This window comes from Onychostruthus taczanowskii, unplaced genomic scaffold (genome assembly GCF_017590055.1).
Source record: "Onychostruthus taczanowskii isolate IOZ18803 unplaced genomic scaffold, ASM1759005v1 scaffold53, whole genome shotgun sequence".
NCBI lineage: Eukaryota > Metazoa > Chordata > Aves > Passeriformes > Passeridae > Onychostruthus > Onychostruthus taczanowskii.
The window spans coordinates 2,761,200-2,782,893 of NW_024502902.1; the positions used below are offsets into that span (position 1 = coordinate 2,761,200).

The 21,694-nt window shown below is 47.8% G+C and overlaps 1 protein-coding gene across 3 annotated transcripts; it reads left to right on the forward strand.

Moving 5' to 3' along the window:
- The first annotated feature begins 1,281 nt into the window (after positions 1–1,281).
- Positions 1,282–17,132, forward strand: CBX7 (chromobox 7). 3 transcript variants are annotated; one of them, XM_041416656.1, is made up of 6 exons: positions 1,282–1,350; positions 2,664–2,707; positions 6,695–6,760; positions 7,285–7,351; positions 7,952–8,288; positions 10,295–17,132. In XM_041416656.1, exons 1-6 carry the CDS (start codon positions 1,282–1,284, stop codon positions 10,441–10,443), a joined length of 732 nt encoding a protein of 243 aa, XP_041272590.1. In that variant the 3' UTR covers positions 10,444–17,132. The 3 variants fall into 3 exon arrangements, with proteins under 3 accessions (XP_041272590.1, XP_041272591.1, XP_041272592.1); XM_041416657.1 differs by having other exon boundaries at positions 10,298–17,132; XM_041416658.1 differs by having other exon boundaries at positions 8,120–8,288.
- Positions 17,133–21,694: the final 4,562 nt, after the last annotated feature.

Here is a 21,694-nt window from a genome sequence, read left to right on the forward strand (position 1 = left end):
CTGACAGTGCACTTTGAGTTCTTAGATGGCTTCAGCAAGGGTAAGCACTCTGCCAGTTACCCAATCCATACCTGTGGACACAGTATGTAGTGTGCAAAAGAGCAAGTGCAGAATAAACCACTGAGATTAACACATTCACGCCGTGTGTTTGCCATTTCCACAGCAAGGTTTGTCCTGTCTCAGACTTGGCGTGCAGACTGCACCCAGTGACATTCAGTCACAGCAGAGCAGCAACTGAGCACACTTGTGGGAGAGTAGGTAGTTGCATATGTAGAAATAAGTCCCTGCTCTGATGCAAAAAGTTTCCTAGGAGACTTCAAAGAAAAAACCCTCAGTCTGTAGCTGGAAGCAGTGGTTGGGAAACAAAAGGACGTTTCTCCAGACTGGTGTGCGAGGGAGCCTGGATACCTGAATGCCCACTCATGATGTCCCTGTTTTCTCGTGCCTCACCCAAGAAAGCCTTAGTTGCCTTGAAGAGGTGGCCTGAGGTCCTGCTTGCTCCACGATGAGTGGCAGCGATGAGTGTGCTGTGCTCACAGGGCCCCTTTGCGCTGGCACAGGCACACAGGCACGCCTAGGACGCCGGACATCTCATCGGCCGGGTGGATGCAGCTGGATCGACGCTGAAACCAGGATTATCAACTGGATCAACGCTGAAACCAGGACTGACATCCCATCAGCCGGATTGACACTGGAATCAGGACTGGTGATCCCTTATTCTCTCTTTTCTCCCGTTTTTATATTTCTCTCTTTCTTTCTTTCTCTCTGGCTCCTCTGCCCCGCATCCCCCCATGCCGTTTAATACATCTTTTCTCTCTTCCTTCTCATCTTACCCCGTTTTCCAAAACCCACCGCCGTGTGCTTATACAGTAGGTCAGGGACTAACACACCAATTTACCACGCCAAGTGTGTAATTTACTAGCAAAACTTTCTGATCGCTTGCGGGCCCCCGGACTTTCGTCGCTGTTTTCCACCGCGAGCATTGACGAATCCCGGCTGCTTCCTCGCCCTTGAAGGTGGGCCGTGGCAGGCACCTGCCGCTGAGGCACCTGCGGCGGCTGCCCGGGCAGCGGAGCCGCTGGCTTTGCTCCCGCCGCAGCGCTGCGCCGCTCGCCGCTTCCCCAGCCGCCGCCGCCGGCACGCGACCGCCGGGGGCCGTGTTCCTGCGGAAAACGCCCGTAAACGCCGCGGCTCGGCGGCGGCGGGCAGCGCTCCCTCACGGCGCTACCGCCGGCGGGGGGCGGGACGGAGGCGGTGCGGCCGGGGCGGGAACCGCCTGAGATGGAGCTGTCGGCCATCGGCGAGCAGGTGTTCGCCGTGGAGAGCATCCGCAAGAAGCGCGTGCGGAAGGTGGGCAGCGGCGGAGCGGAGCGGGGCGGGGCGGGGGGAGCGCACCGGGACACCCCCGGCCCCTCCCGCCGCGCACCGGGAAGGGGGAGGCGTGGTGGGCGCCCGCGCGACCGCCCGGTCCCCGTCGCTGTCCCCCGGTCCCCGTCCCCTCACAGCCGCGGGGAGGCACCGGCACCTGCCCGGGGCTGGCGGGCGGGGGACACACGTGTTGCCCGTGCGGGGCGGAGGGGGGCTGCCGCTGCTGGGGTTCAGCCTCTCTACGGGATGAGTGCTGGTGACACCAAACGGGAGAGCCCAAACCGGAGCGGGCTCGGGAAAGCTCCCGTGACTCAGTTTCCCCAGCTCTGGAAGCGCTCCCGTCCCCGCAGAGTGTTGCAGGGATTAACCTGTAAGCATGCAGTGTGTAGAGATCCTCCGGTGGAAAGTTCCTTGTCGGGCAGTGTTTTCCAACCTTGGGAAGCTGGTGAACCCCCCAAGAGGAAAATGAAACTGGTTCTCTGCCTCAAGTACCGAGTGCTTCCCTTGCTCTGCTCTCCTGTAAAGGTGTCTGTGGCTGCAGCAGCGGCTCTTGGAGAGTGGTCATCTGCATGCACAAGGCCTTTGCCATGTTTTGGGCAGTGCTTAACAAACCTCTCAGTATAACATTAAATATTTTGATCGTTGTTCATGTTGCTTTCGGAGCCCTTGAATGCAGTTTCCAATCACTACCCCTTTTTTTTTTTTTTTTAATCTTGTACTTAGAGTGGGAAAAAAAAAGATAGCTCTGAACTTCAGCTGTGAGCTGCTGATTGCTTGGGTCGAAAGGATGAGTGGCTGTGATGGATGGAAGAGTGTTTGAGTAGAACGTGTAGCAAATGGAAAAGAACATGCCAGAGACGCTTCCTAGGTTCTGATACACCGCGTTTCTTCTCTCTGCTTAAAAAAAAAAATTCATCTGACATTTGCTCCTGGCGTACATCTCCTTCCTGCATTTATGTGTGCTGACTTCTCGTAGGTTTGCCTGTGGATGTGTGAATGGTTTGGTCTTGCTCTCTGGTTGGCTTTTAGTGTTCTGCCTGCAAGCTTTCTGCAAAGCTATGCTCCAAGCTGGTGGTAGTACAAGCACGCTTAAACACCCCTGTGTGCCCAGTTTTTGGAGAAAAATGTATAGCAAGTGTAGTTGAATGGGGAAGTGGCTATATTTTGAAAATAAAGTGATGAGAAACAAGCTTTTTCGTTGCAGAGTTCTGTCTGTTGATTGGTTGCATCTTGTACTGTAGCCCATATTTGGTTCCATAGTTCACCTGTTTTCTTCTGCCTTTTTCCACCCTCAGGGTAAAGTAGAATACTTGGTGAAGTGGAAAGGATGGCCCCCAAAGTAAGTTGTGTTTACTTGTCTGTTTTTTTCTTTAATATTCCTTAATAACTTGCACTGTGTCTCTGCAATTGAGCATTTCATTCATAATGGGTAATGGCTTGTCCCTCATTTCAACAATAAACAAAACCAAAGAGCCACAAACCAAACCCAAATCTGTTTGTGAATTGGCAGCTAAGGAATACAAACTGCGTGCCAGTCTATTCTGACTGGGTTTTGCCATCACTGAAATATTTCATTGAGATACTTTCTAGATACAAATGTTTTTAAATTCCTTTTGAGTTCAACAAAGAACCCAGATTCTTCTGAACTTGGAATGGCTCCTGCTTTTCTGAGTCAGCACCAAGAGGACCCCACTTTATTTTTAGAGCTGTCTGCAGTCTTTTAAAATAGAAAATGTGTTGATGGTCTTGTCTTCCTCTCCTACTGCTTCCCCTCTGCAATTCACCAACGGAAAGGGGCAATGTTTCAGATTTATTGATTGTAGCCAAATGCAGGTGATCTTTGTCCCTTGAAAATTACCGCCATGCCTTCATTTCCTTGTCTGAAACCTCCTGTTACTTTGAGTGCCTTTTCTGCTTTTGCTTTGGTTGCTCCCTTGCAAAAAGGAAGAAAAGTTTGGGTTTTTGTCGGCATTGCTGTGCGCTGTTTACAGACACTTCTCTCATTAAAATGCAGCTGCTCCTGAAGAAGAGCGATTTCTCTGTGCTTAGGCAGTCTGTGAAATGCTTTGAGATTAAAAGGATTAGGCAACTGGAGAATATTACTATGTCAGCTAGCAGTCTAGTAGAGCAGCCTCCTGGGCAGCCCATGTGGGGCCCTGTCTTTGCTTTTCTGTGTGTGCCCGTGTGTGTACATACACAATGTGCGTGGGCACAGCGGCGTCACACGCGCAGTTGCTCTGCGTGTTGCCGAGCAAAGGGAGCCGCTCGATACGGGTTCATCCTCGCAGCTGCAAAGTGGGGCCCCCCAGGATGGTTCTGTCAGGCTGTACCTGGTATCCAAGAGGCTGAAATGTGTTCTTGGGTGCCTAATCCTTATGATTATAGGCTGTGTATGAAGATAAGCAGCTTCCCCTCTCTGGTGGTGGTGGCAGAGGGTGACTTTATTCTTGAGAGTTCTGCGGTCAGAGTGTAACTCGTGCACTTGTTGAGCACCAGCTGCCATGTAGCATGGGTCACTTGCTGGACTGCTTCAGCCTCAAATAGCCAAGTCTTACTTAACCACTGATAGAGGGTGGGAAATGTATTTGGTGCCTGCAAGACCTCATCCCCTCTTGGCCAGAATACTGATGTTTATCCCATTCTGCTTTCAACACACGCATTGAAGTCCTTCTCTTGTAAAGTCCCTTGCCAAGAAGGTGGGCTGAGGCATGGCGTAATGTTTCTTGGACAGAGCAGGCCTTATTCTTAACTGCTGCCTTTCCTTGTCCTGTGCCTTGGAATGGGGAGAGACAGAAACACTTTTGGGAATTTAAAGCACAGTTCCCCTGGCTGCAAAGTGATGTCAGAGTTCTCTTATTTTGATGTATGCCATGTCCAAGCATTTTCCCTCTTCCCCCAAACTCCAAATCTGAAGACTGGTGATTGTTTTTTTTTTCCTTCCTCCACTTTAACTGTTGCCTCAATGGTTTGAATTACTTAAACTCAGGATGCTCAGAGCATCAGAGTCACTTTCATCCCACTAGCAGTCTCTTGTGCCTTGTTTCTAAACATATTTTTGCCCCTGTTGGCATGCAGCACCACAAGCTGTTTGTATCTTTGTGTCTGTTTCCTCATTCCACATCATTCCCTTCCTTAATTACCAACCTTGTTGCATTGGTTTTTGTAATCTCTATACCTATTATCCCATCATTCCCATTGAAAGTATCATGAAGAGAATAAGGATAGGTCAGTAGTTTACTGCTTTCACATGCAATTCATATTTCACTTTTTTCCCCCCCTCTTCTTAATAAAAAATTCTTATTCATGCCCTACACCTCAGATTTATGGATTGCACTGCTGGAGTCAGGGAATGGAGGAGTGACAATCTGATTCTAGCTACAAGCTTGTTTACAACTTGTGTTGGAGTTAAAAGGAGGGGGAAGAGGAGGAGTAGAAGGAGGGGGAAGGAAGATCATATGATCTGTGTTTTCCAGAGTGCCTGCTCTCTGCAGTTTGCTGCAGCCCGGGCTGTGTGTACCCATATAGAAAGCTCCGTGTGCGCGCGCGCGTGGCAAACTCAACCATGTTTTTTTTATATGCAGTGTTTTGCCACTGCAGCGAAGCCAGAATCTGAGCTGCAGAGAAGAAGGCAACACCCACCAGGGTGGTTTTTTTTTTTAAGCAAATCCCTTTTCTTCTCCTGCCTATGAAAAGCAATCCAATGACTTTTTTTCCCCCTTGTGGTGTTATTTTTCTTGAATTTGTAGGATGAGTGCCAGAATTCCTGCAGCTGGGAGGAAACCTTCCTCTTTTCAAACAGTATCTTGGCTTTGACGGCTCACAGTCAGGTTGCTGCAGGAGGCATGAGCAAAGGAGGGAGGGAGAGAGGGAGGGATCAGCTGGTTATGAAGACATGTCTGTCCTTAACTCTCTGATGTACAGTGTACCTTGGGATATCTGAATGTTATATTTTTGTTTCTCCCTTTTGTAAAATAATCTTATTTTAATTTCTAGACCCATCCTCCAGTATTGTTCCTGTATTACAGTACTTTTCTTCTCTCTAATGGAGAGATAAAAGGGAAAAGCATTCTCAAACCACCTCCCTTGTGTACCCCATGTACTCCGTGTCCTAACATGCAGTCTGTGCTTCATGCAGAAATGTAAACATCCTAAAATGCTTTCTTGCTGTTTGAAGGCACTGATACAAATGCACTCTTTTGCACCTGCATGTGACTCCTCTCTGGTCCTCCTCCCCAGGGCCTGGGATGAGCTCTGCCTCCAGGCCTGGTTCTCACATTTCAGGAAAGTTAGGGTTCTGAGGTGTTTGAGGATTCAGATTTGCTTTCTTGCCCTAGAGCTTGTATGGTAGAGATACAACACCCACCTTTTCTGGGCAAGCATGACCCCTAAGAAGTAAACATGCCCCAAGGACCACTCTGTGATTCTTTCAGCTTCCACAGTGGGAGCGTTTTGCCTGCTTCTCCCTAGTGCTAAGTGCATCTGTGCTCTTTGGGAGCCAGTTGTGGAGTTGCCTGCTAGGTGGGTTCAGTCCCTTCCTGAGCATCTGATTCCCGTCGCAGCTGTCTGGCTGTCGAGGAGGGAGCTGGGGCAGTGTTCCCAGGCTGTTTTGGGAGCATGAAGCCCGTTCGGAGCAGTGTCGGTGGCCCTGCCCGCAGTGCGGTTGGGGTACTTTGTATGGATGAGTTCCGCTCGATAGGAACAACCTGCAGGGGGAGCCGAGCAGGAGGAGGAGGCGTTGGCAAGTGGCCATCAGCTTGCCCCAGGGCCCAGCTCCCAACATGTTTGGTTGAAAGGCATCAGTGGAAAAAATTAAATTCTTAAATTAATCCTTTCAGCTTCAGTGATTAGAAGTAATTAATAATGCAGGTAAGAAAGCGTACTTACTCTTCGAGCACTTTAAATTAAGAGAGACCTATTTTTCAGAAAGATGTATCAGACCGTGCCTCATTGTTCCATGGGGTTTGTGGGATTTGAGGGAGTGCTGCAGATGAGACCTGTTTAGGCATGGACTTAAAAACAGTTTGTGAGTGTCTGCACAGGCTTTGCACACAGTATGGAGGGGGCCCTGGGGAGGAAAGCCTTCCCTGTTTTTGTACAAAGAGCCGCTTGATGCTTGGCCCTGCCTGTTTTGGGAAGGGGAGGTGGTGTCTGTGGGGAGCTGGGGAGGGAATGGCTGGGATTCCTCAGAGCTCTCGCAATGTTGTGGCAGGCCCCACCGACCCTTGTGAAGACAGTATCCAGGGCTGCAGCACACTGGTAGCAGGCCTGCAGAGAGAATGTTTCATTAAAATATTGTTTACTTTTTATTCCTTATGTTTTTCTTCAGATACAGCACATGGGAGCCAGAGGATCATATCTTGGATCCTCGCCTGGTAGTGGCTTATGAAGAAAAGTAAGGACACATGTTCTTTCTCTCCCTGGACATAGGAAAAGAAATAGTGTCTTTATTCCATTGTATGCATAAAGTGCCCCTGTTGTCCCTACTTCAGTCAAAGATGAGATGTGTAGCAATGAATCCTGCTTGATTTTTGTACCCTGGTGTTGATTGAGATGGAGAAGACAGGGTTAAAGCAGCTTCGCTTGGCACTGTTCAGGAAATGAGGCCAAGAACAGGCAGCACTGAGCCAGAGAACAATCAGGCTCAGGTTTTAATCATGTCCAGTGCTGGACTGGAGTGATGTGAGGTGGGAAGTTTCTCTAACCCATCCTTGATTAGCTGTATCAGAGAAATTCCCCTATTGCAAGGGTTTCACTCCTACAGGAAGCAATTCTGGGATGTTTTCCAAGCTCACACTGGTCACTATTGGGTTTTATTGAAGGAAATTGAGGGAGCTATGCTGCAAGAGATTGAAGTCCCAACTAGGTTTTATGCTATGGTATTGAGTACTCAGTTTGATTTGTATTCCTCTTTCACAGGGAAGAGAGAGACCGTGCATCAGGGTACAGGAAAAGAGGCCCCAAACCAAAGCGCCTCCTACTGCAGGTAGCCTCTTGCTCTTCTGTGTATTTCTAACTCCTTAGCTGCTGTGCTGCTCCCCTGCTCTCAGTGAGGTGGAAATTGTCTGTTTGCTGTTGCATGGACAAAACTGGAGGTAACAAGTTAACATAATAACAAGAAATCAGTGTTTAGGCAGATAGTTTTAACCCGTTAGCTGAAGAGCTAGCTAATTTGTCTTTTAAAAAGCAAAACAAAATAAAACAACAGCTCTTTCTCTCTGAACTAGGATTTTACAAAGTGCGGGCCTGGGTAGCTTCAGGTTACCTGGTTTGTGTGTTCCTCTAATTTCATGTCGAGCTTGGATTTTCCATCAAGTCAAAGGTGCCCCATAGCTGGAAGCGGAGTTTCAGCATGCTTTTACTGTTGCCAAGCAAAGCAGCCAATCCTAGGAAGCAGATCTTAGGAAGAGCTTAGAAGGCAGTTGAAGAGGGGAGAGAAACAGTCTTGTAGAAGCAGCACACCTTATCCTAGCTCATCTAGAGGTTTGGAGACTGAGCAAAGAATATTTTCCTGGTTCCCAGTGGGGAGCCCTCACTGCATGATGAGATGTTTGCTCTGACCCTTGCTGCGTTGGTGTCTTGGCAGCGGCTGTATGGCATGGACTTGAGGAGTGCTCACAAGGGAAAGGAGAAGCTCTGCTTCTCTCTTGCACGGAGGTTTGGAGGAGACAGTAGCCTGCCAGGGGCCAAGACAGGGCAGGCAGAGTTCCCCGAGAAGACTGGGGGTGCAGTCCTGCCATTCTCTCTCCGGAAGCAACGCAAAAACCAGAAGTACCTTCGTCTGTCAAGGAAGAAGTTCCCGCGCATGGCGAGTCTGGAGAACCGAAACTGCAGGCATGAGTTCTTCCTGAATGATGCAGTGGGCCTAGAGGCCAGGCAGGGCCCTGAGGACTGGGAGGCCACGCAGCACACCAGCAAAGAAGGTAAAGCTAGTCACCCTTTGGTGAAGTTCTGGGGCATGTGAAGGATGTTCTGCATCTTTTCACTTCGGTTACATTCTCCTGGGATTGTGGTTTAGGTCAGGCCCATATTATGTCCCTCTTGTTTGCAGGTTCCTTTCTTGTTTGAAGAGGACAGATTAATTTATTATTTTTTGGGTCCTGTTGGCTCTATGTAGTCTTACATCCCTGATACCCCTCCCGGTGTCAGAAAACATGCCGAAGATACTGCAAGTTTTCCTTTTCTTAAAATTTCCTCCCAGCAGAGGTGATACCCAAGTGTGACAGATGAACTCCGCCTCTGTCCAAATTATCTGCACGTACTCAGCCTGCTGCTTGGCTCAAAGGGCTTTTGCTGGACAAGCTTGGACAGTGGCACTCCTCTCATAGTGCTGCTTTAAGAAGCATACAGGAATGCTGCTAGGAACTCACAATATACTCCCTGCCCCCTCCTTCCCTTTCCTCTCCACACCCCTCTAAAGCCTCTTGCTATAGAGCTATATGAGAAAGGGAGAAAGATGAAGTGAGGATGGTGAGGAATGGTAACTCCTGCCTCATCCCACTGAGTAGGCAGCATGGGTGTAGGCATGGGAGATGTCCAAGCACATTTGGCATTTTGGGGAAAGATACCAGTATCTTGTGCAGGAGGGCTGTGGGATGTGTGTGTTGCTCTCAGTTACCAGGGAAACTCTATCCCTGCATTATTAGAGCTTCTGAAGGCGTAGCTTTCCTGAGGAGTGGAAAACTGGGGCTTGTGCTGCTTGTAGTAGCTAAGGGAATCCTGTTACTCCTTGCTAGGAGTAGCTGTTAGCCAGGCTGGATTAGGCAGGATCTTAGGGAGAGGGCTGTATGCTGGGAATCAGTGCTATTCCCTCCTTTCTGAGAGAGACTGGAAGGTGCTCAGAATCCAGGGAGGCAGCAATGGGAGTAGCACAGAGGAACCCAGTGTTACATCCTGGCAGTGAGGAAATGTGTGGGGCTGTTCTCCCCAGAAGTGTGTGGCACTAAGGCACTTGGGGATCAGAAGAGTGAGTTGCACTACAGAATTATAAAACTGTTTTTGTTCTCCCCTTGACATACGGCCTGTGTGGAATCCCAGTTACTGTTAGGGGGAATTGGACTCTTTCTGGGGGAAAGTAGATACCCCTGGTGTTTGAGACAGAAGCCAGGAAATACACTCTAAAGGGCGTCTCGTTCTTTGCCCAGGTTGGGACAACAAGGTACATAGTGGACAGGTGGAGTGACAGGGAGAGGGTGTGTTTTCCTTCCTCTCTCTTTATGTGACAGTGTCTGGGGGCTGTGGTGCAGTGAACCTTTGGGTGGCAGAGGGGCTGATAATTATTCATACAGTGAGAAAGTGCAGGGGTGCTTGGGTTTCTTGTATGGAGCTGTCTGGGAGCAAAGGAGGCATATGAGAAAGGAAGAGCAGCTTCTCCGTGGAGCACTACTGAGGGATTTTTGAGAGCATCACACCCAGACTGTGTTGCAGGTGCAGTACAAGGCATTTGTACTCCATTTTGTCTCCCTTCGACTCCCCTAGGAGTATCTGAAGAGTGCGTGTAAGAGATTTTAATTTTTGCCTTTTCAGCAGGGTAGGGCGTTTAGAAGACAGTGAGCTCAAACCAGGGTGAGTGTGCTTTGCTGACACAAAACCAAATTAGGGGCTGAGAAGGGATGAGAGATATGGGGGAATTGTGGATGGCTAGATGAACTCAGTGGTTTTACAGGGTCTTTTGACCTCTGTGTAGGCTGCTCTGGTACTACTATGTATCTGGACACCTGATTCTCCATTTTCCCTTAGCCTCTAGGGTAGGGCTTGCACATGTTCTTTCTTGCTCTGTACATGCAGATTCAGTACAGGCTGATTTCACATGTGGTTTGTCAGAAAGGAGAACCTTTTCCATCCTTCCTTTCCCTCTCCCCTTCCTCCTTTCTTCTCCCTCACCTTCTCTGTTTCACTAACATGCTCTTATGTGCCTTTCTTCCTGCAGCAGATGTGGAGGCCAGTCTCCCTTGGATCCCCACTGTGCCCCCCAGCGAAGTGACAGTGACAGACATCACGGCAAACTCCATCACCGTCACTTTCAGAGAAGCACAAGTGGCTGAGGGCTTCTTTCGAGACCGGAGCGCGCAGTTCTGAATCTCTGTTTGCAGTGCTCCCCAAAACCAGTGCTTTTAGGGTGGGGCTAGGGAAGGCTTACGTTATCCCTTAAGAGAAAAACATTCAAAATGTCTCCTCTTAAAATGTTTACAGAGACCCTTTTTATTTCTCCTTTTCCCCTTTCAGATACGCAAAAAATGGCAGTGTAGGGGGTGTGTATTTTTCATTGCTTTGTCCAGCTGAAAAACTGACAGCCCTTTCCCTGGCAAAGACTCTCCTCCTTGATGTGAAAGCAGCAAGCTGAACAATTCGCCTTTTATCCTGTTAAGTGGCGGCAGCTGCATTTGTGGGGAGAGGGCATGTGGAGGTGGAAAGAGAGCTGGATCTCTAGCCTGCCGCCTTGTTCTGCAATTGATATCCCTTGGATAAAGATACATCTCTGTACATTGCTCTTCCCACCTTCCTCCTCCCTCTCTTCCTGCAGCAGTGAGAGGCGATGCATCCCACCTGTGTAGATAACTCCAGCCTGTTAGGACTTTCTCTCCAGCGCTGTTTTCCCTGTGGCCTGCTGTCAGGACTTCAGAAGCATACTTGCCTGGCTGTGGTAAGTCAGTCTTTGCAGCGTGGGTCCATATAGACAGCAGAGCTTTCTCCCTTTGATTGTTGATCATGCGGAAAGACTGCAGTGCATCTCTGAAATCCAAACTGGCAACACAAATTCAATTTGCCCTCATTAAAAGCTCAGAAAGCCAGCATAGTTGAGACATACCATTCTCTATATGCTAAACAGGATTTGCAGGCTTGGCTCTGCTGCGTGAGGAATGCGTTATGGAAAGCGGGGTCTTCTTACCCTTTGCCAAATTCAGTATTAATAACAAATCCTGCCCTGAATCTGTGGTAATAAGTTCGTTGAAAACTGACTCCTCTCCCCTGGGAGGAGGGACTAATAGGACAACTGAAGCATTGCCTGGCACTACAGAGATATCCAAGATACTGGCACAGGTCCAGGACACAGGAATTGGACAGAACTGAGCTAGAAATGGACCTTGATTAGCAGCAAATTCTGTTCTTGGATCCCATAGAGAGATCCAAAATAAACATGTGGGGAAGGCATGTATTAGATCTGAGGAGGGGAAAAATTCCTAATTCTTAGTAATGAGAATTCTTGGATTGTGCTGCCTGAGTGATACTCTTCCATGACTCCAGTATCCTCACAGTATCTGTGATCCTGTACTACTTTACTGATAGGAACTTCCCCTTGGAAGGCTTAAAAATCTTTGCCAAGGAAAGTGGTCTGCATTTCAATAGACCCGTCTGATCTTGCACTTAAAAATGCCTTGTGCTGGACTGCCTGTGACACTTTGTGGTTTTTGAAAAATTGCTGTATTTTGAGTTGGTAGTTTAGCATAGCATCTGTTCTTGCACATGCATGTTCTCTTCCATTTTTAAAAGCAAATTTTATTTAAATAACTTGATTTTTAAATACAGACCTTTTCCAACAGAAAGCAAGAAAAGTAAGGTAGTCTAAAGTGGGAACTGCAGGTCAGAGTGCTGCAGGGTAACATTGGCTATGTCATGATTACTATCCTCAAATACTATGTTTCCTTACTCCACCCCACCTGAAACATCTCTTATCTGCTGTATTTATTCAAAATGAAGCCATGGGCCTTCTTAGCTCTGAGATAAACACACCTGTGGAAATCCTCAGTGTGTTTGTTTGAGGGGCTTGACTCATGGCCTGCAGAATTTGGGAGCTCTAGGGTTTCTGGTCCTCCAAACATCTACTTATTATAAAGTACTTGGACTGCCACTGTGGGTTTTTACTAGAAGCAATTTTTACCTCATTTAGGATATGGCAGCTCAGTGTAGATTTAGGATTTCCCCTTCCATCTCAGAGCTGTTGGAGCAGGTCTATCTTTCATGCCATCAGAGCAGTTTCAGGATCGCTGGGAAGATCTTGAATTTCTGGACTGACCTTTTGTCTGTCAAAGAAGTAAGATGGGAGTTTTATTGTGGAGAAATCTGAGAGGGTGAGAAGTGGAAGCTGAGGGGGGGAATTACGTGGTGGGAGGAAGCGTGAGTGGGAAAGAAGCTTGCAATAGCTAGCAAGGGCAAGCTGATGAGGTAAGCATGCAGGCGCAGGATGTTTGTTGAACGTGGGTGTCCAGAGCGAGGCTTCTGTGTCTGGAGTTGCACCCTTTTTGCAGGATGTGGGGTCAGACGGTGTTGTTACCATCACCCACGCACCCCCTCTTCCTGACACCTGCCAAATATGCTGAATACCTGCACCTCTCTTCTGTTGTGACCAGTGGACCACCACGTGGCCCAGTCCACTCTTGTGGGTTGGAGCAGGTCAGGTAGTGATGGTTGCAAAAGCATAGTGTTTTAGCTTGTTTTTAAAAAAGTCTTGAACTGCAGCTCACCCTGCTAAATCTTAATGGCATTTTTAGGATCTGTTTTCTTTATTCTAATGCAGCAACTGCTGCCTTTGTCATGTCTTCATCTCAGTGTACAAATGCACCAAAAAAAGCTTTATTTACTAAGTTCCTGGCTTTGGCTGACATTGGAAGCAGTATCAATCCTGCAGCAGGAAAGAGCTTGTCCTAATAAACTAGATTTCCATCCTCTGCTTTTCTCTCCACTCTTCACCTGATACTTCTCAACACTTTGTTTTGGCATTTTTCTTTAAACGTATTTTCTTTCTCTTGAAATGGAGTTTTCAAAGACCTGTGGTGATCTTTCAAAGAAGATCCACCCACAGCTTCATATCTTAATCATTTTTTTGGATCAGGCTATCTAGTGTTCTGCTGGTGACTAATCATCTTGCTACACAAAGTGTGGAACAAAATACCTGGCTGCCATGCCGCTTTGTGTCAATGAGGAGCTAACCATAATGGGGTTAAGACACAACAAGCTGCATGTGCGTGGGTTTGGAGGGGAGGGTGTGAAGAGGAGTTTGTGGTAGGAAACTAAGCAGTTACTTTGTTGGCGTGGACTTTTTGGTTTTTTTTTGACATTCATGAATTGTAGTTTATCTCAACTTTTCAAGAAGATTTTTCTCCTGATCTTTTTAACTTGTGGCTCTGTTCCACATTGTCTGCTGACATATCACTGTAAACTTCCTTGGTAGAGCTGGTCTTCAGGGACTTCAAAATTAGCTTTATTCCACCTCTGCAGGTGTAGAGAGGGTTTTACTAGTGATGGAAAGACAGGTTGTCCGGGTTTGTCTCTTCTCCCCAGTACTGTCCATCTGCCAGTTCAACCCAAAACCTGGCAGTTGAATTGGGACCTCCTGTGCTAACATATCATGAAAATCAGATGCTGTGTTTGGATCTTTGTTAAGCATTCCGTTTGATTAGAAGAGCCAAAATAGCATCCAGCTGAAGCTGAGTTTAATAATTCTATTTGAAGCACAAGCCGAGAATAGAAATGGGCTAACTCTCCCATACCTTGTTTGGCTCCATGGCTGTAAACAAGAAAAATAAACTTCAGCCAGTGGAAATTACTGAACTGTACACAAGAAACAACCTTCTCAGAGAACTGCTCTAATAGTCATTCTTAGAACTGTTTCCATGTGAAAATTTACCAGCAGTGTTGGGAGACAGAAGTGTTTATTTCATAGATCTTGCAGTGAATTCACTGTACGTGTGATAGACCTGAGGGACTTCATGAAACTGCAAAGCCTTTTTTGTTAACACTGTGTTTAAAAAAAAAATCTATGTGGAAAGAACTGCCTCTGTTCCTGGATGGTTATAAACTAGATGTTACTGCTCTGATATACAAGTGATGCCTTGGAACAGCAAGTTTTAACACGTAAATAGTGGCATTAAGTAGCCTCCTGCATGCTCCTTATTGTCTTGCATTTGCTCAGGGGCCCTTCTGCTTGTGAAGTCAGACTAAGGTGATTTTTTTTTTCTCTTTATCTTATTTTTTTTCAAAGCAAGACCAGGATATTATTGTGAGAACACTCAAAAACAGTTCCATTTGCCAAAATAAGCCCAAATTTGTTAGTGAATTGACTCTTGTTTATGTCAGAGCTCAGACAGAGAGAAGCTTATTGAGAAATGAATGGCTTTTTTTGTTATTAGTGTTGTGAAACTGTCCAGAATTGTTCTTCTGGTGTTTTGTGACTGGATGTATAAAATTGTTTGTTCACCTCACAGGGGGCCCTCGGTCCCAGTACTGTTTCATGCTGTACGCCAGCTGGTGCTGCTTGATGGTTTCACTGGAATAGGGAAGGGAGGCCTCACACAGGTCAAAAAATAAGCAGGGTAGCTCAGGCAAGTCCCTCCAAGGTAGCCACAACAGAGGCCAGGGTGTGGAAGACAGTGGGGGCTGCCAGCCACATCTATGTATTAAGCAAAGCAAAGTCTACCACCACCTCTCCACCTCTTCCTCTCCTCTCAAGCTTTGAGCTTTTGTTTTCAGAAGTAGGGAAAGTACAAAAACCTCCTTTTCTAAAGTGAATTGGTAGCTACCCATCTTCTGTTCCTCCCTGGCTTACCTGCAGCCTAGGAAGAAGAGGGTGGTGGGCCTTTCTGGGAAAATAACAGAGACAAATGCTGGGAGGGGAGGGACAGAGTTGCCTCAGAACTGCTCTCAGTAGGTGGTTGAGGAGGGGCTTTTGGGTCAGCTGGCAGTTGAGAGAGAAGGTGTGTTATAAGCAAAGAACTTGTAGTGAAACTGATCCCTTGCATCTGTGAGTTCTGAATGGGCCTGCAGAGACGGGAGTGCTGCATTTATGTATCAGTCTTCTGCCATTAGGGAATGCAAGGGAGGTGTGTACGTTGACAACTTGCATAGGGTAATTTCTACATGAAAATGTATAGCATTGGAACACATTGCTTTTGCCGTGCCTGTTGTAAAGGTTTTCCCCAAGGGCATGATAAACTTGTTTTGAGATAATAGCTTATGATCAACAGGCCACAATGTCTTGTGCCTGAACTTACTGTCTTCACAGAGAAAGTGTGAGCTTCTGGGTGTCAAACCACCTGGATTGCACACACAAAGGTGGTCAAGATAGGAAGGCTTATAAAACAGCCCCAGGACAATTGGAAGAAGAGAGAAGCAATCACTTAAAATGGAATTCAGACCCTTCAAATCCTTTCCTGTAACTAGCACTTGCTGTAGAGATGACCCCTTTTTCTCTTCCACCTCTTTCTCTTTCCCTCTTAAGTTCTTGAAGTGCAGGGAACGTGCAGGAGATGATCCCTAATTAACTGTGGTGAGAGCATTTGGGGCTGCTGTGGATTGCTACAGAGTTGGGATGGGGTAGAATTCCTAAGAATTCGAACCTCCATCACAGTTTATCTCATTACTGGGATATCAAAGTTTTGGCTGGGAGGGGAATTTTGGAGGAGGAGGAGGTGGGAAATCTTTTTTTTATTATTATTGTTGGTTTTTAACCAGAAAATGTAGTGTCAGCACAAAGAAGCTTTTTGCAAATCTGTCAAAATGTTAAGCAGCTTTTTTTTTTGCTTTTAAATCTGAAGTATGTTTTGAAGCACTTTGGAAATGCAAAGCACTAGGAGTGCTAAGTACTCCTTATCGTCGTCTGTCTAAAAGTGGCATTTGCAAAGCAAAAGATGTATCTGTTTCAGGCTGCTGGCTGCTCCTTCTCATTTTTCCAGAGCTGCCACCCAGCCCTTTGCCTCCCTCCCATGGGGGAGAGTGTACTCCACCATGCCAGGAGCAGAGGGTTCCCTAAGGGAGAAGAGGAGACCTGCTAAATCCTTCTCTTGCCTTTGGAGCACAGGTTGGCTTCCTCCCTCCCCACCTCCTTTGATCGAGGAAAGGGAAAAATGAAGTTGAGTTTCAGTTTGAGTGGTCCTAGTCTGGAACAATGTTTGTTTCTTCCAGCTCTGGAGACATTTTTATAGAGTTTCCTGTCTGAAAAATTGCACCTTATTAGCTTAATTGAGGAACGAGGAGATGTCTGTCCTTCTGCAGGGAGTGGGGAAGAGGAAGGGAGGGTGAACCAGGAGCTGTCTTCAGTAGCTGCTGGATTTTCCAGAGGCTGTTTCCTCACCGCGTCTCCAACAGAACAGCAACAAAAGAGCTAAAATAATTTAGATGAAGCTTTTGTTCTGTGTATCTCAAGAACCTTTTGAGCAGGTTTAGGGCAGAGAGCCCTTTTCCCTCACCTAGTCAGCTCTACAGCATGGGGGTCAACACCCCAGATCTCTCCCTGGGTTTTCAGCACCAACCTTTTCCCTCGGCGGACGCACATCCTTAGAACGCTTTTGCACACCGACTCACCTAATTTGGTGTGCTCCCTTTCTGTTGCAGGGGGAAGATGGGGGACAATGGGGTCAGTTAGAGGGGAGGGTTCCTGATTATTTTTGTCTCTTCAGTTGTTGCTGTTGTTCCCGTCAGCACGCTAGAGTATTGGAGTCTTTGCACACAGAAAGCTTCCTTTTGCACAGAATGAGCTTCTAGCTTTTGTACAGACTAATTGAATGTATTTGGGGAGGGGGGGAAATAGGGAGTAAACCAATTCCAAACAAACCAATCAGAGTATAATGCCTTTTCTGAGCAAGTATGTGCTGTAAAAGGAGATTGTAATAGCAAAGGGAGGGCAGGCTCAAGTATAATTTGACACAAAGTGTGGTTTTATTTTTGTACTGATATGGATAAGAGACTGTACAGCATCTATTTATTTAGATGATTTATGTGGTAAATGTTGCAAACAAAATTATTAAAATATTAAATATGAGAACTGACATTTACCTCATGGTATGTTTGTGTGGTCATTTACCCCCCCTTGCTTTAATTCTATAGCTAAATTGTTTTCCAACAGTCACAACTATTGGTGTATAAACATGCAGTGCAGCTGGAAAAAGAATGGAAAACATGCCTGTGTGCATGAGGAAGATCAGTAAAGAAGGATTGATGAAGAATGGAGCCTGCAAAAGGCTGCTTCTGACATTACTCGTTCATTTGATTGGAGGAGGTCAAGTTTTTATTAATTTTTAACCCACTGGGTAAGTTAGAACTGTCCAGGGGTGACCTGGGATGATTGGTCTTTGATGGGTTATAATTTGAAGAGGAGAACACTGATGGCAGGGTGGCTGTTGCTGTGGGTTTAGGGAGTTCTCTACATCCTAGCATGAGGCTGCAGTGCCAGGACAGCTCTGCCAGCACCAGGAGAGTGCTGGTGTGCCCCATATCCCGCATCTCATTGGAATGGAGAAGGTCTGAGGTGAGGCCTGGGTTGCCAAGCATGCTCTGCAGTGCTTGCTAGCAGGACAGAAGTTCTCCTCCAAGCCAAAGCCTCCAATGGTTTGGCCAGCAAGGCTTCCAGGGACCTCCTTAGGAGCACAGCTGCTCCTGGGTACAGTTTGGCCCCTGGTTCACCCCAGGATTTAGCTAAGGAGCTTGAGTCCTGGAACTGCTGATACTCCACGGAGGAAATCCCAAATGTTATTTAGCTTACTTGGGTGCCTGGCTTGCTCCTTCAAGGTGTGTCCCACTCCATCCCCTGTGGAGGGGGAAGCCAGGTGTTTATCAAGGTACCTGGCCAAGAGAATGGAGCTGTCTGAGATACCTCTAGTAGATGTAATGTGAGGGTGAGCCCTGCACCTGAATGCAGCTGTGGCATCAATCACAAGAGCAAGTGGAGCAAAAGCAGAGAGGGGGATGGGGTGCGTTTCCTGAGTCAGTCCTGGCTTAAGGCAGCGAGGTTAGGTCTTGCCTGTGTTACCAAAGGGCCATCAGCATGCTTGCCTTGAGCCAGGGAAGCTGGAGTTGAGTGATGGCATCAGAGCAGGACTCCAGCCAGCCACTTACTTTCTGGCAGCAGCTAGCGGGTCAGGTGAAGCTGTAAGAAACTGCAGTGCAGAGTTACGGGAAAGCCTGCTCTGGAGATTGTGTCTTCTTCCTACCTCTGCCAAAGCTGCAGAGGCTGGCTGGTACTAGAAACAGCTTGTCCTTTTGCATGCATGTGTTGGCTGGATTAAAGGTTAATCTGGGCAGTCCTTTTTCTAATAATCTGTTGCTATGCTGCCCCTCTGTTCCTTGCAGTGCAGCCGACTTTCCTTGCACAGCTCTCCCCGTTGGATGCCTGAGAACAAGGGCACTTGGCAAAAGGGGAAACCACAAGCAGTTCGATGTTCTCTGAGCAGCAGAAAGTGAAATGCAGCCTGTGTGACCCCTGTGATGGCAGTCACTTCCTGTCTGTTCAGTGCCACACAGCTTCCCTGCTCTTCACAGCATTTTGCTTCCCGAGCAACTGCTTTTGAAACAAGAATGAAGAAATCTGGGGGACTTTTGTAATCATCCTGAGCCAGCGACAGCCTGGGCAGCTGGGCCTGCTTTGGGAACTCCTAGGCAGGCCCCAGGGATGTCACAGCACCCCACTGGTGTAGGCACAGCACAAACCCCATGGGCCTTCTCTCTCTGCCGCATCAAAAAGTTACTGGGCTGGAGGGCTGGTTGTTGTGGCCACTGCCTGGGCCATGCTGAGCCAGCATAGCTGCTGTGCAGGGTCAGCTCCAGGGGACCTGCCTTTGCTTGTGTGTGCTTCAGAGCTGCAGCAGGGAAATCCCAGCACACATTCACCTGGATGCCCACAGTGCCAAGGGTTTGCTTGGAAATGTACACGGCATTGGCTTGAGGGGCTGGGCTGTGTGCAGCTCTTCCTGGCGTAGGTGAGGGACTGACCATGTGCTTTCCAAAATCTGCTGCTCCTAACAGTGATCTCGCTGGAGTGAAGAGCAGCAGAGTCAGTTGATGAACCCTTGGAGCTTTTCTCCTGGAGACGGGTGCTGCTACTCCTGCCAGGTCCACAAAAAATGATCTTGGAGGCAGCTACTGACTTTGAGCAGGTGAGTTGCCATTATTAAGTGTCATTTCAAAAAGACATAAAAATTCTCTCGCACCTGCTGCTGTCCCCCGTGCCCCTACACGGCTGATCAGGGGTTTTGATGTGAAAGGTCTTGTTGCTCTCCTAAAGCTTATTGCTTCCAGGCACTGACTTCCTAGTAAGAAGTGCTACAGTGTTTTGCAGGCAGTGAGTTGCAAGAAAAATATTTTATTTCAGTGTCTGTAGTGAACAATAGGTTGTTCACTTCCCAGGTGGGTTGGGATTTTTTTAAAGTGTTTTACTGGAAATGTGAATGAAACAAAGGAAATGCCCAACAATGCCCTGAACAGCTGGATATTCTGCTACTATTTTGCTTTGTGAGAGTACAAGGCAGATGAAAGTGTTAGGCCATACCTGTGCAATGGCAGCTCACAGGGATTTGAGCAGTGGCTGTGGCTGGAAAGAAGGTTCTGCTGACAGGTGGAAAGAGAAAATAACTAGAAAGAGCACATGGAGCTCTCTGAAAAAGCTGCTGCCCCTTCTGGTCCATGGATCACCGTGCCTCTTGCTCCTGTCCTGAGGCAGGCTGTGCTATTTGTGACCCACACATCTGTTTTGGGACAAGGCCACCAGTCTTGGTTGCTGCACATGTGTTTGTGTAGCCATGTAAAGACTTTTCTCCCTTTTGGTTTAAGGGTGCCTGCTTTTGAGGGTGGATGATGCTGCTGGTTGAAAGGTCAGTTGCTTGACACTCAGCAACAAATGTAAAAGCAGTAGTTTAAACAAAGTGAACACTAACAAACGCTAATTTAAACATGGATGGTGCTAATGGACGCTTAATGTGCAAAGTTAAAAAAACGAAAAGCAAAATGCAGTGAGTGTGATGGACTTACTCTTTTGGAGTCAGCTTTAAGCATATGAAGAACTGAGATTAAAAGAAGGTGGTGTCTAGAGAAAAAGGGCAGTCCAGAAGGACTTGACCCACTCTAGGTGAGAGTCTTGGACTTTTGTTCTTGCCTGGCCTGTGATGACAAACACCTGAGAAAGGGCCTCTTAGAGCCTGTTCTCGAAGGGAGGGCTATGACCTAAATGCAGAATTATCAGTGATGAAGCACGCTGTGTTTCAGCCCCTGACCACAGAAACACCGAATTGGTCACATGTCCTGAACTGGGGTCTGTGTGACTGTCTCCATCAGCATCCAGCAACCTCTCCAATAACCCCACTTCAAATGGGGACATGGCAGTGGGGAGCACATCCTCTCCTGAGTCACTTTTCCTCCAGGCAGAGAGCTTGTGTTGGCTGCAGTATTTCAGCTGCTAGGGTGAAAAAGAAAAAACCACTCTGACAGATCTTGCTTGAATCACAGGCGGTGAGGAAAACATTCATTTTTGAATGTTACCTGCCTGCCTTGACTTTGAGAAATCCATCCTTACTAGAACTGATATTATAGCCATAATATAGCCATTTCCAGAATTCCCTCCTTCTAGGTGAAACCCCTGAGCAAGAGGTGGAAAGGGAATGTGAGTGCAAACGTAGAAAGGGTTAGCGAGGGCCACAGGGGCTGTGAGGGGTCCTGCCAGCCCTGCTGAGCAGCAGGTAGCAGAGGGATTCCGGTGCTCTGCAGGCACCTGGCTGGTCACGGTGCGTTTAGAAGGAGCAGCAAATGCAGGACAACCATTCCCTCTGGCCCTCATCACAGCTCCCACTTTCTCCAGAGGGTGTCTGAACCGCACAGCCTCCTCACCCAAAACCCAGGTGAGAAAGCAGAAAGGGCCAGACGAGGTCCCCCAGGTAAGGGTGGACCCTGCGTTCCACACAAACACCTGCAGGGCTGTGGGCTTCCACTCTGAATCACACAGAACGATTTTTGACTGAGATTTTTGTCTTTTTAGCACACGCAAGAGTGTCAAGTATGCTGCAAATTACTCGGGGTTTGCAGTAACAGTCAGGGCAGGGAATTCCTCTAAGTGACTTAACATTTTTCTGGTTTCCTTACAGGTTTATGTAGCGTGGTTGGCCCATTTACCTCGCAGTACCTTACACTGGCTCAAAAATTGTGCCTTATAGCGGCACACGCTCACACCGGCTAAACGGAATAAAACACAGAAAAAGGAAAGAAAATATTGAAGCGCCTTTACGGCAAGTTTTTGCCTTGGTACGTGCTTCAAGGCTGCCTGCTTCCTCGCTGGCGAGAGGCGGTGACGGTGCCTCTGCAGCGGGAGAAGAAGAGGCTGCCGCCATTGTTTTAATAAAAATAAAAAAAAAAAAAAGGCCTCGAACGGGCGGGAAGGGGCAATACCGCCGCCATGCCGGGGATGTGCCCGGCGGGATTCTCTTCCCTTCCCTTCGCCTGGCTCCTCTCCGCGCTGCACGGCCGCCCCACAAGCCCAGACCTCCAAGCCCCCGCCCGCCCGAGGCGCGGCCCCTTTAAGAGCCCTTAAGCACGGGGGGGGGCGGGTCACGCGCGGCCGCGGCGGGAGGGGGCG

What these genes read in the sequence shown, in the direction of transcription:
- CBX7 (XM_041416656.1), top strand. Translation starts at nt 1,282, where the DNA reads ATGGAGCTGTCGGCCATCGGCGAGCAGGTGTTCGCCGTGGAGAGCATC. An exon ending in CAAAGCGCCTCCTACTGCAG is followed by an intron (nt 7,352 to 7,951) that starts GTAGCCTCTTGC and finishes GTGTCTTGGCAG; the next exon opens with CGGCTGTATGGCATGGACTT. An exon ending in GCAGCACACCAGCAAAGAAG is followed by an intron (nt 8,289 to 10,294) that starts GTAAAGCTAGTC and finishes TTCTTCCTGCAG; the next exon opens with CAGATGTGGAGGCCAGTCTC.